Source organism: Neolamprologus multifasciatus, chromosome 9 (genome assembly GCF_963576455.1).
Source record: "Neolamprologus multifasciatus chromosome 9, fNeoMul1.2, whole genome shotgun sequence".
NCBI classification, from domain to species: Eukaryota; Metazoa; Chordata; class Actinopteri; order Cichliformes; family Cichlidae; genus Neolamprologus; species Neolamprologus multifasciatus.
This window is the reverse complement of record NC_140447.1, coordinates 14,696,370-14,710,361: the sequence shown is the minus strand read 5'-3', so window position 1 is coordinate 14,710,361 and position 13,992 is coordinate 14,696,370. Positions and strand designations below refer to the sequence as shown.

The 13,992-nt window shown below is 38.5% G+C and overlaps 1 protein-coding gene across 6 annotated transcripts in view; it reads left to right on the top strand.

Annotated features, from left to right (window-relative positions):
* tpk1 (thiamin pyrophosphokinase 1) overlaps positions 1-13,992 on the top strand; it is an 84,464-nt gene that overhangs the window by 47,254 nt on the left and 23,218 nt on the right. For all 6 annotated transcript variants that reach the window (XM_085173200.1, XM_085173199.1, XM_085173197.1 and 3 more), the window contains 2 exons: positions 1,595-1,741; positions 6,631-6,739. In XM_085173200.1, the coding sequence (XP_085029326.1) occupies positions 1,595-1,741; positions 6,631-6,739 (256 nt within the window). The remainder of the gene's footprint in view (positions 1-1,594; positions 1,742-6,630; positions 6,740-13,992) is intronic.

Here is a 13,992-nt window from a genome sequence, read left to right as displayed (position 1 = left end):
CTTTCTTTTTATAGAAATAAAAATATGGAAATGCACTGATACGTGATCAGAATTATAATATTTTTAACTGTCTGAGGCTAAATTTAACCGATTCAAATCGAATAGAATCGGATTGAATCGAATCGGGACCTTCTGAATCGAAATCAAAACGATTATAGAAATCAGTGACGATACCCAGCCCTACATTTAAGGCAACCATTAATCATCTTGAAGCTGAACATATTTTGTATGGAAAAGTGGCCAAATATTTCAACATGACTTTGCCTGACACTGGTGGACAGTTATGCAACTGTATATTTATATATTTTTTTTCTCTTGTTAAACAAATGTGCTTAATGTACCTTGTTAAGGCTAAAGGTGCGAAGTGTTTGCTTGTTCGAAGGTGTTGAAAAGTTTTCTTTTCACTTCACTGTAAATTCTTAAAGTCAGAAATTGTTAAACAGAGAAATAACCTTTTCATTATTCGGTTTTGGATGTCACAAATGTTCTGCAGCCCAAGCTGTCCGCTTGTGGTGAAAAATGAAAATAGTAATACCTCATATTACCTAGTATTTCTATGCTGTATGTGGCTGAAGTGCAAACATCAAAGAGTGTATGATTGATGGTTCATTGGAACATTTTTCATGTTGGTGTGACGGTCAGTCAGGATGTGACAGCACCTTTGCCCCTTAGACTCTGTCTGATGTTAAGGCTGGCAGCACTGGTGCTTGACTGCTTGGAGACTTTGTATGAGGATATAGCTGCTCAGAGCCGTATACATTGTTCTATAGCCTGCCAAGTCCTGCCCCAAAGTTAAGAAAAACGTTTTTTGAAGTTACTTTGAAGTTCCAGGAAATAGCAATTTATTTGCTTTTAACAAGTTCCTGATACTAATTTTGTCTACCTTTGGTTTAATTCTTCACATTTCTACACAGATAGTGCAGCTCAGTTGTTTTTTTTAATCTGTTCTCCATCTTATTTCTTTTTCTGAGTTCCTTGGTGTTTGTTTCTCTGCCAAGGTGAAAGCCTTGTTGTTCTCTTTATTGTTTGTGTGTCTGTCTATCAGTAGAATTATATAAAGCCAAGATTGTTAAAGTGTTTTGCTCTCCAAGTGCCCTTCTTTTGTTTCTTTGACTTAACGTATACTGCTTGACAAATGTAATGGCATTTGTTGGGAAAGTAGAATATGTGTAGAACCAGAGGAAAGACGAGTCCTTACAGTTTTCTTTCTTGTTCCCATTGTTCATTCTTGAAAATAGCTGGGTATTACTCATTTTACTAAGAAGTTCTTTGAAATTTGTTGGTTAGCAGACAAATTACAGTCATTCTAACTAACATGATAATTTGTACAAGTCCTCCATTTACAAACCCCTACATTTCATAATATCTTCATGATTCATATCGTTTCCCCAAATCACATAGCATCAGTCAGGAATTGTATGCAAAATGCATGCACTGTAGTTGGTTTTAATCATATTTTGTTTTCTACAGCTACATCTGTCGTTTTGCTGATGGCATGTTAATTGAAGCAAAGCAAACACTAACATCATGCCACAGACTGCTTTATCAAACACTAACATTTTTCAGTTTTCTTAACCTCTCTTCACTCTTCCAGGTGGATGCAATAGTTACACTGGGTGGTCTGGCGGGCAGATTTGACCAGACCATGGCATCTGTGGAAACCCTCTACCACGCTCTGTCAATGACACAACTCCCACTGTTGATCATACAGGGAAAAAGCTTGGCATATCTACTCAGACCTGTGAGTATATACAAACCCACAAAACACCCACAATTCGTTTAGGTATTGTAGGTAAATAAAGTTACGGGTCCAGCTACTTGCCCTTAACATCAACATGCTAATGTAAAATGTAAAATTTCCCCTCCACTTTTTCTATTTTTTTCTTTTCTTTTGTTTTTCTTTCTTTCTTTCTTTTTTGCATTTTTGAGCTACAAAGCACAATTTCCTTTCATTTTTCATAAAGCTGAAGGGTGGACTCTAGCTTTTCTTAAGCTGCATTATAAACACACACACACAAGGAGACCTCTAGTATTTTACCCACACTATGCTAGCAGGGGAGCACAATGTCTCCCAGTTCTTCTAATCACCCCTCGCCCAGCCCTTCATTTTCTGTTCTTTCTCAAAAATGTTCTTTTCCTTGGTCTGCTTCCACCTTGATTGGAGTGTTGAACACTTTGTTTCTTTGTTAAGTAATCACTTCAAGAGGACACACATACGTGCGCGCACACACACACTTCTCTGCTCTTATGGTGCCCCAATTTGCTGTTGTGAATGAGAGTGAGCGAATCTCTTTTGATGCTCCTAAATTGTTTTCCCTCAATGCTAACCACTTTCTCATGCTCTTCTCACATGATTGAGTTTACAAGTAGGCTGAATGACCGCCATTTGGGACATGTGTTAACCCCCTCCCCCACTCTCTCCGTAGTCCCCAGTGTTGTTTATTTGAGAGGTCCTCGGGACAAACAACTAACAGTCACTCACTTCCTGATGACACCTTGTAACACCTTAAGTAAACCTCTCTCTCATACACACTCTCCCTACTTCTTGTCATTATTCCAAAGGCGTGTTGTCATTTGCTGCTTCATACCTCGACACCTCCAATTAATCTTACTTCAGTGAAGGTAAATTAAGCTCGTTTGTCAACGCAGCTCCAATTCGCTAGCGACTGATGAACGCAGACGCCTGTACATGAAGGTGAACGCAACCTTCGAAAAGCCCAGTGCTATTTGTTCAAGTTACATCTGTAATTGAAGTGTTTACAACTTTTGCCAAATATCCTCACCACACATATTTCGTGCAATCGCAGGTTCGTTAAGTGCTTCGTTTCAGCGTTTGGCACAATCAGCACATACGGAGTTCACGTTTTGTATGCAAGCTACACACCAAAAACAAATGATGACCAGAACTAAATTACATTTTTTTCTGTTTCACAAATTTGGGGATTATGTCACCAGAGCCAGCACATACCATTCAAGCTGCTCATAACTGCAGTATCCCATTAAACATGCACACTGTATGAAATGTATGAGGCATGCCTCTTCGTCTTGATTAAATCAGTGTATATCTGTGACTCAGGGATGAACTGATTTAATCAGGGTTGTGTCTGTTTGTTTTACTTTTTGTCTCCCAAATGAAGTGTCAAAGTTTTATTATGCTGTCTTTGGGAAATGTGCACAAGTCATGTGGTTTCTATAGCTGGCTCAGGGTGTCGCATAATTATGGTGTCTTTTATTAAGTTATGGATAGGGACACTGTGAGGGCTGCTTACAAGCTTTTGATTCTGTGTCCCTAAACACTATGAGGATGTTTTAATCAGTCTAGGTCCCAATGTAGAGCTAAATTTACTCAGTTTCGATCTTTAAAAAAAAGAGAGGAAAGTTACATTGACTGCGTCTGCTTTATTTGTTTTTCTCTTAGTATCTGCTTTATTGAATCTCAGTTGGAGGACCAACCAGAGCCACATTTACTCAAATTAGCATCCCAGCCTATGAAGATGCTTGAGAAATTTGTCTCTCTGTGTTGTGGGACATTCAATGCACAACACTGTGTCAACCAAATTCATGCTATAAATCATTCTAGCACACACACTCGAGGTCAGAACTACAGGCCTGTTTACCTGATGCCCTTTCAAGGAGTGAAACTTGTCAGTGCAGTAGCTGATTTAAATGATATGAAGTGTGATACCTGAGGTAACTTGTCTACCTTCTGTGCCAGAGCAAGTTCTGTACTGATATTAATAATTTAGTTTAATAAATATGAGACAGAAAATGGCTTCAAATGTTCATTGAAGTAATGAAGGGAGGGTAAGAAAGGTCCTTAAATAAATCTAATAGTATTCGTATTACTAATTTTCCCTCATGAGCATTTTCCTTCTGCTTCAACAGTTTTGTAATTTCCTGACCTTATACATCTGTAGAGTAGCTAACAAGTGGGAGGTGGGAGACTGCAAAGAAAACAGGCATCTAATATCTGTCAATCAGCGGTTAAATCTCAGAGCTAATGTACAGACACAAGTGAGTGATACTTAAAATAGTAAATTATTTTAATTGATGACTTTACCCAGTCATTAGATGTACTCACCAGCCGCTTTCTTAAGTCTACCTACTCAACTCCTCATTTGACGCATATATCTAATTAACAAATGGCATGGCAGGAACTCCGTGCATTTAAGGATGCAGACATGGTCAGGACAACCTGCTGAAATTCAAGCCAAGCATTAGAATGGGAAGGAAAGGTGATGTAAGTATTTCAGAGACTGATGATCTACTGGGATTTTCCCACACAACCACTACAAAGAACGGTCCAAAAAAGAGAAGAAAAAAATATCCACTGAGCATTTGGTCTCTAGATGAATGTCTTGTTGATGCCAGAGGTCAGAGCACAATGGCCACACTGCTTTAAGCTGATAGGAAGGCAGCAGTATCTTAAATAACTGCTTGTTTCAACCAAAGTACTGAATACAGAAGAGGATTTCTGAACATGCAGCATGTTGAACATTGAAGCAGATGGTCTACAGCAGCAGAAGAACATACCAGGTGCCACTGCTGTTAGGTAGGAATAGGAAACTGAGGCGTAGACTCACCGAAATTGAACAATAGATGATGTGAAACACATTGACTACAATGAAGATTTTTTTTTCTTCTGTGATGTGGCCTAAAGAACATGGACGCATGGATCCATCCTACCTTCTACTGAAGGTTCACACTGGTGGCCACAAGATAGCCATGATCTGATGGCTGCTTCCAGCAGGGTAACAGACCACATTGTCAAATCATCTCAAACTGGTTTCTTGAACATGACGATGACACTCAAATGGCTTCTGCAGTCACTTTTGGATGTGGGGGAATTGCAGATTCATATGGATGTGCAGCTCACAAATCTGCAGCTGCTGTGTGATGCTGTCATGTCAATATAGACCAAAATCTCTGACTAGTGTTTCCAGCATGTTGTTGAATATATTCCTTGAAGAATTAAGGCTGTTCTGAAGGTGAAAGGAGATCCAACCTGGTACCAGCAAGTTAAGTCTAAAAAAGTCCCTGATGTTATACCAAAAAAAAATATTTTATTTAAAGCAGAGATGTTGGCCGGAATTAGTAAAACAAAGTATTTTGGTCAAAAAATCTATCTTGTAGTTTGTACAGAATGTCACAGTTTCTTTGTACTGTGTGAAAAGCTTCTCTTTCTTTTCATTAAATTCAAGCAGTATCAGAAAATATGCACCATCTGATTTAAAGAAGCACCATGCAAAATTACAGTACCATTATACACGGCCGACCACTGTGTTTATCTTTAATGAATTATGTGAAAATTACACCAGGCTCTAAAAAGTAAGCACATGCGTTTTGCCTTGCTTTGATTTTCCTCTGTTCCTTATTTACTTTGTCACTTTGACACATTTACACAAAGATACTGTGTTTAAGTATAGAAAACATCCTCGGGGTTGTTTCCTAAACACCAAAAGCTCCAAAGCTCAGGATTTCCCCATCATTCCTTCCCTCTGGCTCTGCAACTCCAGGAAGCCAAGCGAAGAAAACTTTAAACACGTCAAAAGAAGGATTTCAAACTCTTAATTGAATATCGTGCTGTCTTTGCCTGCGTGATACTTCTATCTTTTAGATGACTGGTGCAAGCTGTAGCTGTCAACACTTTTTGTGTTGGCATTAAACATACCAACTCAAGTGTTACGAGTGGATGGTGAATTCAACGTACACAGCAACGGTAGCCCCGAAACGTATCGCGTTGATGGCACGTAATTGCTCACTCTGAGGCTTGTTATACTTTCCTGCAGCCACAGAATTGTTTATCAAATATGTATCTGTGTGCTAGAATGAAACTAGGGTATTTCTTTTTATATTTGGTGTACACCGTGGATGTGAGAAACTTTGTCTTGACCTTTTGTGTCCCAGCACCAGGCTTTAATATAACCAGTGCACTGAGACCAAAGTCATTATTTAGCCTGAAAAGTTGGAAACTAGCTTGCACCTACACTGTGCGACTCCCTTGCTTTTTTTTGTTACCCAGCTCGAGTTTTTCAAAGGGATACTGTGACATTTCAGAATTTTGTTTATGTTTGTTGGCTTTGTAAAGCGCTACATGAAATGTCACCGTGGCTCAGAAAAATTTCTTTATCCATCTTTTAGACACAATAAGGAAATAGAAAATTTACATTAGATTCTCTGCTTTCAAAGGCATTAAGACACATTACAGCAGAAAGAAACTTTTTTTTCTTGCTTCAAGTGAGGTATCTGTAACTCTGTAATTATTTTTGACTTTAAAGTTGCTTGTGAGTACAGTTATAGGTGTGATTAACAAAAATGTCGTGCCCCCCTGCAATGCGAAGTAAAGAAGATTATAATTCAAAAAGGCTAGGTCTTTTTTTTTTTTTTTTTTTTTTTTACTCTAGAGTAAGAACCGACAATTGTTTACAGCTTTGACAAGAGCAATACTTTATTTTAATGAGCCTTGGTGAAGAGGTTTCTCTGTTGGGCCTCAAAATCTTTAAGAAGTCTTTCTCCAGATTTAATTTCTGCTTTCATGTTTGTTTGTCTCAGTGATTTTTCACACGCACACACACACACAAAGTCACACAGACACTAATTCATGTTCACACTAATGCTGTGTGCCATCAGGGCAGCCACAGACTGGAGGTGAATACAGGTCTGGAGGGGGACTGGTGCAGCCTGATTCCAGTAGGTGGACCCTGCCAGACACTCACCACTGGGCTCAAATGGAACCTGAGTGAGTCCCTTTTTGTCTATGTTTTTTTATTATTTTGATGATTATTATTATAATTGCTGGCAATTGAATAGCAATCAGTCTTCCACTTTTATTGCTGCCAAACTTTTAGGGCTCCGTACAATCTACAGTATATTTGTATAATGTGTTTTATTATGTCTGCAGTAAATGAGAATACAATCTTAATTTATTTATTGCTTGCAAAGAAATTAAATTTAATTTGAAGTATGAAATGTTAAGTGCAGTTGTGTTTATGTAGAGCCAATTCGCTACAAAACCATCCCCATGACTTCCATATAAGGCACTTTTCATCATACACACTATGAAGTACAGATGCTTAATTTGCTTCAGTCAAATCAAGCTGCAGTTTTAACTACTTTTAAGTGTTACACGTATGTTCTAATATGTGACAGAGAGCCTTTTATATTCTTAAATATTTTGTTGAAATCCAATCAGACACTAATCTGAGGACCCATGTGGTCTTACCCCAATCCAACTCTTTTGGCCAGCTGTGTACTTAATGAGTTGGCACAGAACAAACAGCCACCCGTAGGAGGGAAACCTGAACCTTCTGTCAGCGGGGTTGCGTAATATGTCTGCAACTCGGTTGATGTCCACTCTCGTTGTTTCCGTGTCCATGTGTATGTTTCTGCGAGTCTATACACTCGAGTGAGCAGGCGCATGTGTCGCCACTTGTTTTAAAATGTCCCTGTGTTTGAATATGCGAGCGTGAATGCGGACCGTGTGTAAACTTGTTGTTTGTTTGCACGTGTGTGCATGTGTGTGCGTGTGTTTTTTTTAATCAGCTACTGTGTGTTGTATATTTACTCAGCACACCTGTGAGATGGCCTTCTGAATGGTAATGAGAGGGACTTTAAACATGAGAGTATGCAGATTAGCCAGTGATAACAAGATGCATAATTAACAACATGCATATTTAGAAGGATAGAAGTAATGATTTCCCTGTGGGGTCGGAAGGAAGGACCTGAATATGAAACAAAAAATTATGATTTTTTTCCCCCATCCTCACATGTTTTCCTTTTGCATGTGTGAGTTTTCATATAGCAACAGTCAGCGTTGGGGAAGCTACTTTGAAATCATAGCTTTGGAACCTTCCAATTACTTCACTTGAAGACGCTGAACTTCAGCAAAGCTACTCTAGGGAGATGTCTGCTTTGGTTATCTAAAGCTACTTGGAAAAAGTAGTTCAAACTGTTTTGTAAAGAAATAAACACTCTTTGCAGTAGAGACTGTATTTACTCTTGGTTAGTAAAAATCTTGGTGCTTTTTAGTGGATGTGATTAAGCGTGGATATCTTTTTTAGGCTTAGATCAGGGATCTTGATCTTTGATGACATTGGGGATGCATGCTTGTTCTTTTATGGGTGGCTGTGGCTCAGAAGGTAGAGCAGGCCATCTACTGATTGGAAGTGTTGTGATTCGGTCCCTTGCAGCTCCAGTCTGCACGTCCAAGTATCTTTGGGCAAGATACTGAACCCCAAGTCGCTCCTGATGTGTTCATTGGAGTGTTAATGTGTGCGAATGTGAGATAGAAAGCATTTTGGCATAGAGTCCTTGTATGAATATGTTTGAATGGGTGAATGAAGCTCATAGTGTAGAGGACTTGTACTACTTGAATAACTGCTGTATGGAAATGTGAATGCAGCTAAGCTATCACATATAGCTAAATGCTGCTTTTTAACACTGGCAACAGTGAGTCTTATATTACCCTTTTTCTTTCGGTTTGTGTGTTTGTATTTTCTGTATAAATTTGTGCACAATTTTCATTGCAACTTGCTCGGGGAAGTCCAAGCCACCACATTGCCAGCCTCTGGTGACACTATGACTCTTTAGAAGTCCATTGAAATGATACTCCACACTTTGGTTCAAAGCATTTCTATGATGAAAAATATATGATCATTCAATAAAGACAGAGTTTTAGGCTGTCAGCCACTGCAGCTTTGCTGGCCCAAAAGAGACTCTTTTTTTCTTTGTATCCAGGGGTTATTTTTTCTGTTTCTTTAAAGAATCCAATTGTTATTAATGTTATGTTGTAGAGAGAAACATTTGAATAACCATCCAATTATTCGGCAAACATATTTCTGGTTATTGTGCTCCATGGCAAGGAACGGATTGAGCCGAAATACCCTTGGCCCAAATTAATACGATCGCATGCTAGTTTATCAATAATTGGTATTGTTCTGATGTCAAATAAGACACAGTACATGTGCAACTTCATATAATTGGGGGGCAGATATCTTGAAACACCAAGAAAATACATGAGTAAATACCAGACAGGGTTAAGAAAAAAGCTGTACTTCTGTTGTTTTCCTCAGCTGACCCTTTAAGATACAAAGGTCAGCTGACACCAGACTGTCAACAGTGGAACTTAGGAGCACATGGGTCAGTGCCCCATGGTACAAGCAGGAGGAGATACTGATGGCAGCAAAGTCAGCTTCTGAAGGTCATGCAGAAGTGTTTTGAGATTTCTGCAGGCAGTTTGCAGATAATCAGTGATCAACCTATAGCTTATTAGCTTACCCACACTTATTCAGGCATTTTAAAGGAAAGTCAAAAGTAGTGGTTAGTAAATGTGATGAGGTGCTTGTCTGCAGACTTCAAACTATCATACGGAGTAAGTTCCATTGAGAAAACATACGCTATATGGACAAAAAGTCTCATTGCCGCAAGAATTTAAAATGTTGCACCTAGCCATGCAAGTCTGCCTTTTACAAACATTTGTAAAAGAATTGGTCTTACTGTAATAGGATCCATGTTCCAGCAAGTCAGTTTGTGGAATTTTTTTCCCTCCAGGTACTCCAGGATCCAGCATCTACTATTGCAAAGTGGAAACATTACATACCAATGGCACTGTTGAGACACACACTCCATAAAAACGTCCTCTGACATTAACATCAGCAGAAAAGTGCACACAGGGAGCTTCTTGGCATGGGGATGCTTGCTATAATTTGACATTTTGTACATTGAATTGATTTTCTGCATATTTAAAATAGAATATTTTTACACTGATCATATCATATATACGCTGAAGGGTAAGATGGCGCTGGCACGGCTGGCAGCCTTAACCCAATTTCCCTCGGGATGAATAAAGTATTATCAATCAATCAATCAATCAATAAGGCGGACTTTTACTATAGATGTCTGAGAACTTAAAACTAGTATTACCACTTTGCAGTTGTATGCCTCTATGACCAAATTCCCATCATTTCTATCTTGGGTTTAAGAGGACTTTTTTTTTTTTTTTTTTTTTTGCGAAATTTGATAAAATTCCCATTTTTTCAGCCGTTACTGAGATATCACAATCACAAGATTGGAATGGAGGGAACCTGAAAATACAATAATTTCAGCCATGACTGTGGTCAGCACGGAAGAGTAAAAATGCTCAGTTTGAGCTTACCGTATAAATTTTATACATGTCCATTCATTCAGCTTTTCATAGTGTAGCTTTTGAAGTGTGGAATGGCAGAAGATTAACTGTGTCCTCTGAGGCAGTTAATGTCTTTTGCCACTGTTGTGATATAAACTTTTAGTCCCATCAACTAGAATTTCAATAGAAAGAGTTTGAATGCACAAGCTTTCCATAAAGTTTCTCTGAGCCTGTTGCACAAGGAGGGGAAAAGGAGAAAGGTGAAACAACTATCTGCAATATCACTAAGGCAGTGGAAAAAGCCTTTAGATTTCTGTGGCTCAGAGAGTCTGTCTAATGAGAGGACTGCACTGCGGTAATGATACTAAAGGAGGGTTTTGGCTGCTAAATAAAAAGCTGACTGCAGTGTACTAAATCTAACAATATAGGGCCAAGTGTACAATTTTATAATGAATTAAATTAATTTGTGTATGTTGTGTACTTTGGCATGAATATATAAAATAGGAAGAGAATGGAAACGAGAGATAGATGAGATGACTGGTGTGTCTACCAATAGTCTACTTAACATTCTTAGCTGTTGTAGTGCATATTGGCTCTCGTTTACCTATTCGCTACTTTCTTCCCCTTCACCTTCCAGCTTGCTCTCATTCTCCTCTTTTCAGTCCCTCTCACACTCCCTACTATCTATTTCCCCTCATTACTAGATACTCTGACAGCTGAGCTCCTCATCACCTTCTGTATGTTACATTAATTTTCAATCATCAACTCTAAAATCCCCCCAGGGAAACTGTCAGTAAATACCATCAGTGTGTGTGCGCAAATATGCTGTCGTATTGCTGGCTGTGTCTGTGCATCACGCCGTACGAGCTTGTATTTGTGCTTCTGTGCGTACATTAAGATGGGTTGTGGGATTTAGATGATGGCTAGAGGCAATATTCTGTAATGATATCGTTTCTCCTGAATGATTTTTAAAATTCATGTTCATATGTCACATGCACCGACACAGTTATACAACGCACCCATAGAGTCTGATGTGATAGGCAGGATTCCTGTTCCTGTTCATCCAGCCGGGCAAAAGCGTGGAACGAAAACATCTTTTTATTATGACATGTACTTTTAGTTAAATGTGATTTTTATCACCCGATAAAGGGGAAGCTATTCTTTATTGTCTCTGTACACCATCAAGATATAATTGAAGTCCAGGGGTTTGGCCTGAATTTAAGGGGTTTGATAGAGGTATTGCATTGTAATTGTTTAGGAATTACAGCAATTTCATTAAAAGTCTCCCATTTTTATTGATTCAAAGATATTTAGACAAACTAACATATCAGAGGTTTTTTCATACTTTGATGAAAATCCAAGGTCTAAGGCCTTTACTGCAGCTGCCTCCAGCTGCTGCTTGTTTGCTGGTCTCTGTGTCCACAGTTTTGACCTTTAGTAACCTAAAAGAAGGTTTGGCTGGGTTGAAATCAGATGATTGACCGGTCTTGATTTAATCTGTCCAGAGATTTTATTTTTCCAGAACCGTACAGGCTCTTTTACATAACTTCTAACAAAGTCTAAGCTGGCTTTCTTGTGATTATGGACAATGCTGACAATTATATGACTGCCTTCTTAAGAATTTTCTGTAACTGGCTAGTTTTGAAAAGCGATTTTCTTAATCAAGGAAGGAATTCTGTAGTTAACTGCTTTGATTGCTGTCTGTGGCCTTTCAGGCCTTTTGGTGTTGCTGAGCTGGTCAGTGCATTCCCTGCCTTTAACTACGTTTCTCTCTGATAGGTTTATTTTGTTTTTTCAATCTAATGATGACCTCCTTCACTTTCTTCACACCTCATATTGAAAGTTCCAGTGAACAAATTCAAGTTCAGCACTTTGAAGGAGGAAATAGGACCATTTCTGAATAAAAATGAATAAAATGACTTCTTAATAAGTTGTAAAACTTTTTTGAATCACTGAAAATGGGGGACAATGCATAAAAGTGATTGCAACAGTTAATGTAATACTTCAACAAATTCACATTTTATTTTTTGGTTTAAAATATGCTGCACTGGTTTACAAGGTAAAATTATGACAACTGCGTAATTGTCCATATACTTATATATACAACTTTATGGTGCTTAGTGAGTTTCTTTATGGAAAGTGTTTACAGTGCTGAGAAAAATTACATGGGTAAAGGTATTGCAGTAATAAATGTTATGTATATTACACTGACTATTTCCACAGATTAAAAATATATTTTTTAGAAATATATATAAACATAAACATATTTGGTCAGAAACAGCCCTGTTGTGGTTTGTGTCTTTCTTCCACTCTTGCTTGTCTGCTCATCTTCTGTAGAAATGCCGTTCTCATCGCTACATTTGTCCGACTCTGGCTGCTTGCTTTATTTGTTCAGTGTTTAGAAAAATACTCCTTGCATATGTTTTACATTACAAGCCTCTCAGGAGATGAAATGGTATTGTATATTTGAAGATGAGGGGAAAGAAATAAGGATTTACTGTACTTCTGTCTGCTGGGTTTACATACAGCCAAGAGATGAGTGAAAAAACAACAAAATTATACTGCAAAACTCTTAGTAAGGTGTTGTGCCACCATGTGCTGCTAAAACAGCTTACTGGCACTGGCACCAACACTGATGGAGGTCGAGCACAAAAATAATTCTTATAAATCTTCTGATGGTGTTGAAATGCATCCAACCTGACTCTAATGGCAGTAGTTGAGCATGCTCAAAACTCTCTTGCTGTTAAATTTATGTTAAATGATTATGACACATTGTGTCTAATAATCGAGTTAAGGCTCCATTAACATAGATTATGCCTGTGCTTATTTTCATTCATAAAAGTGCAGCTATCAGAATGATCTGCTGAGGGGAAATGTGAAGAGGCTGTGGTAGGAAGAGAGACAAAGAGGGTTACGGTAGAGTAAGAGTGGCTGAGTCAGAAGAAATGCAAAGAGATGAAAGAGAAATTTTGGGAAAGAAGCGAAGGCAGGATGGGAAAAAGGCGATGAGGAGATGACATATGAGAGGAAGAGAAGGAGACCTGTCAAACATCTCATTCGTTTGATGTTTTAGGACGCTGATGCAGCAGAAAATGTCAGATTATGGAAACTGTAGGGAAGCTTAACAGGAGCTTGCAACTGTGCAGCCACTCATACGTACACACACACACACACAATTTCAACCCCACTTCCAAAACTGTTGGCACGGTGTGTGAAATGTAATTTAAAAACAGAATGCAATGATTTGCAGTGATTAAACTGAGAAAATGCAGCATATTAACAAAAATATTAGCTCATTTTGAATTTGATGGTAGCAGTGCATTATAGTGTTTATCTAGCAGCCCCTCTTCTTTTAATCGCAGTCCAAACTCATCTCCTCTTGTAACTGAGGAGATTAATATTGGGAGTTTTGGGAGAGGAATGTTGTGCCATGTTGTACAGTTCTTTTTTAGGATTCTAGCTTCACAATAGTCCCAGGTGTTCTTACAAGGTTTTTAGTCTTCTGATGTATTGAAGGTTTACAGTTGTGAATAGGTCTGAATTGCAGGCAGACCACTTCAGCACCCGAGCTCTTCCACTTTAAAGCCACGTGTTTGTAATGCTGCAGTATGTGGTTGAACATTGCCTTGCTGAAATATGCAAGGACTTTCCTGAAAAGGTGGATGAGAGCTTGTGTTGCTCTAAAGCTTTCAGCATTGATGGCGCCTTTTCAGCCAATTCTACAGGCACTAATGCAACCCTCATACCATCAGAGATGCAGGCTTTTGAACTGAGTGCTGATAACATGATGGATGTTTCCTCTCCTCTAAAGTTCAGACGATTCCACGCCTGCATTTACCAAAAAGAATTTAAAACTTTGATTCATCTGA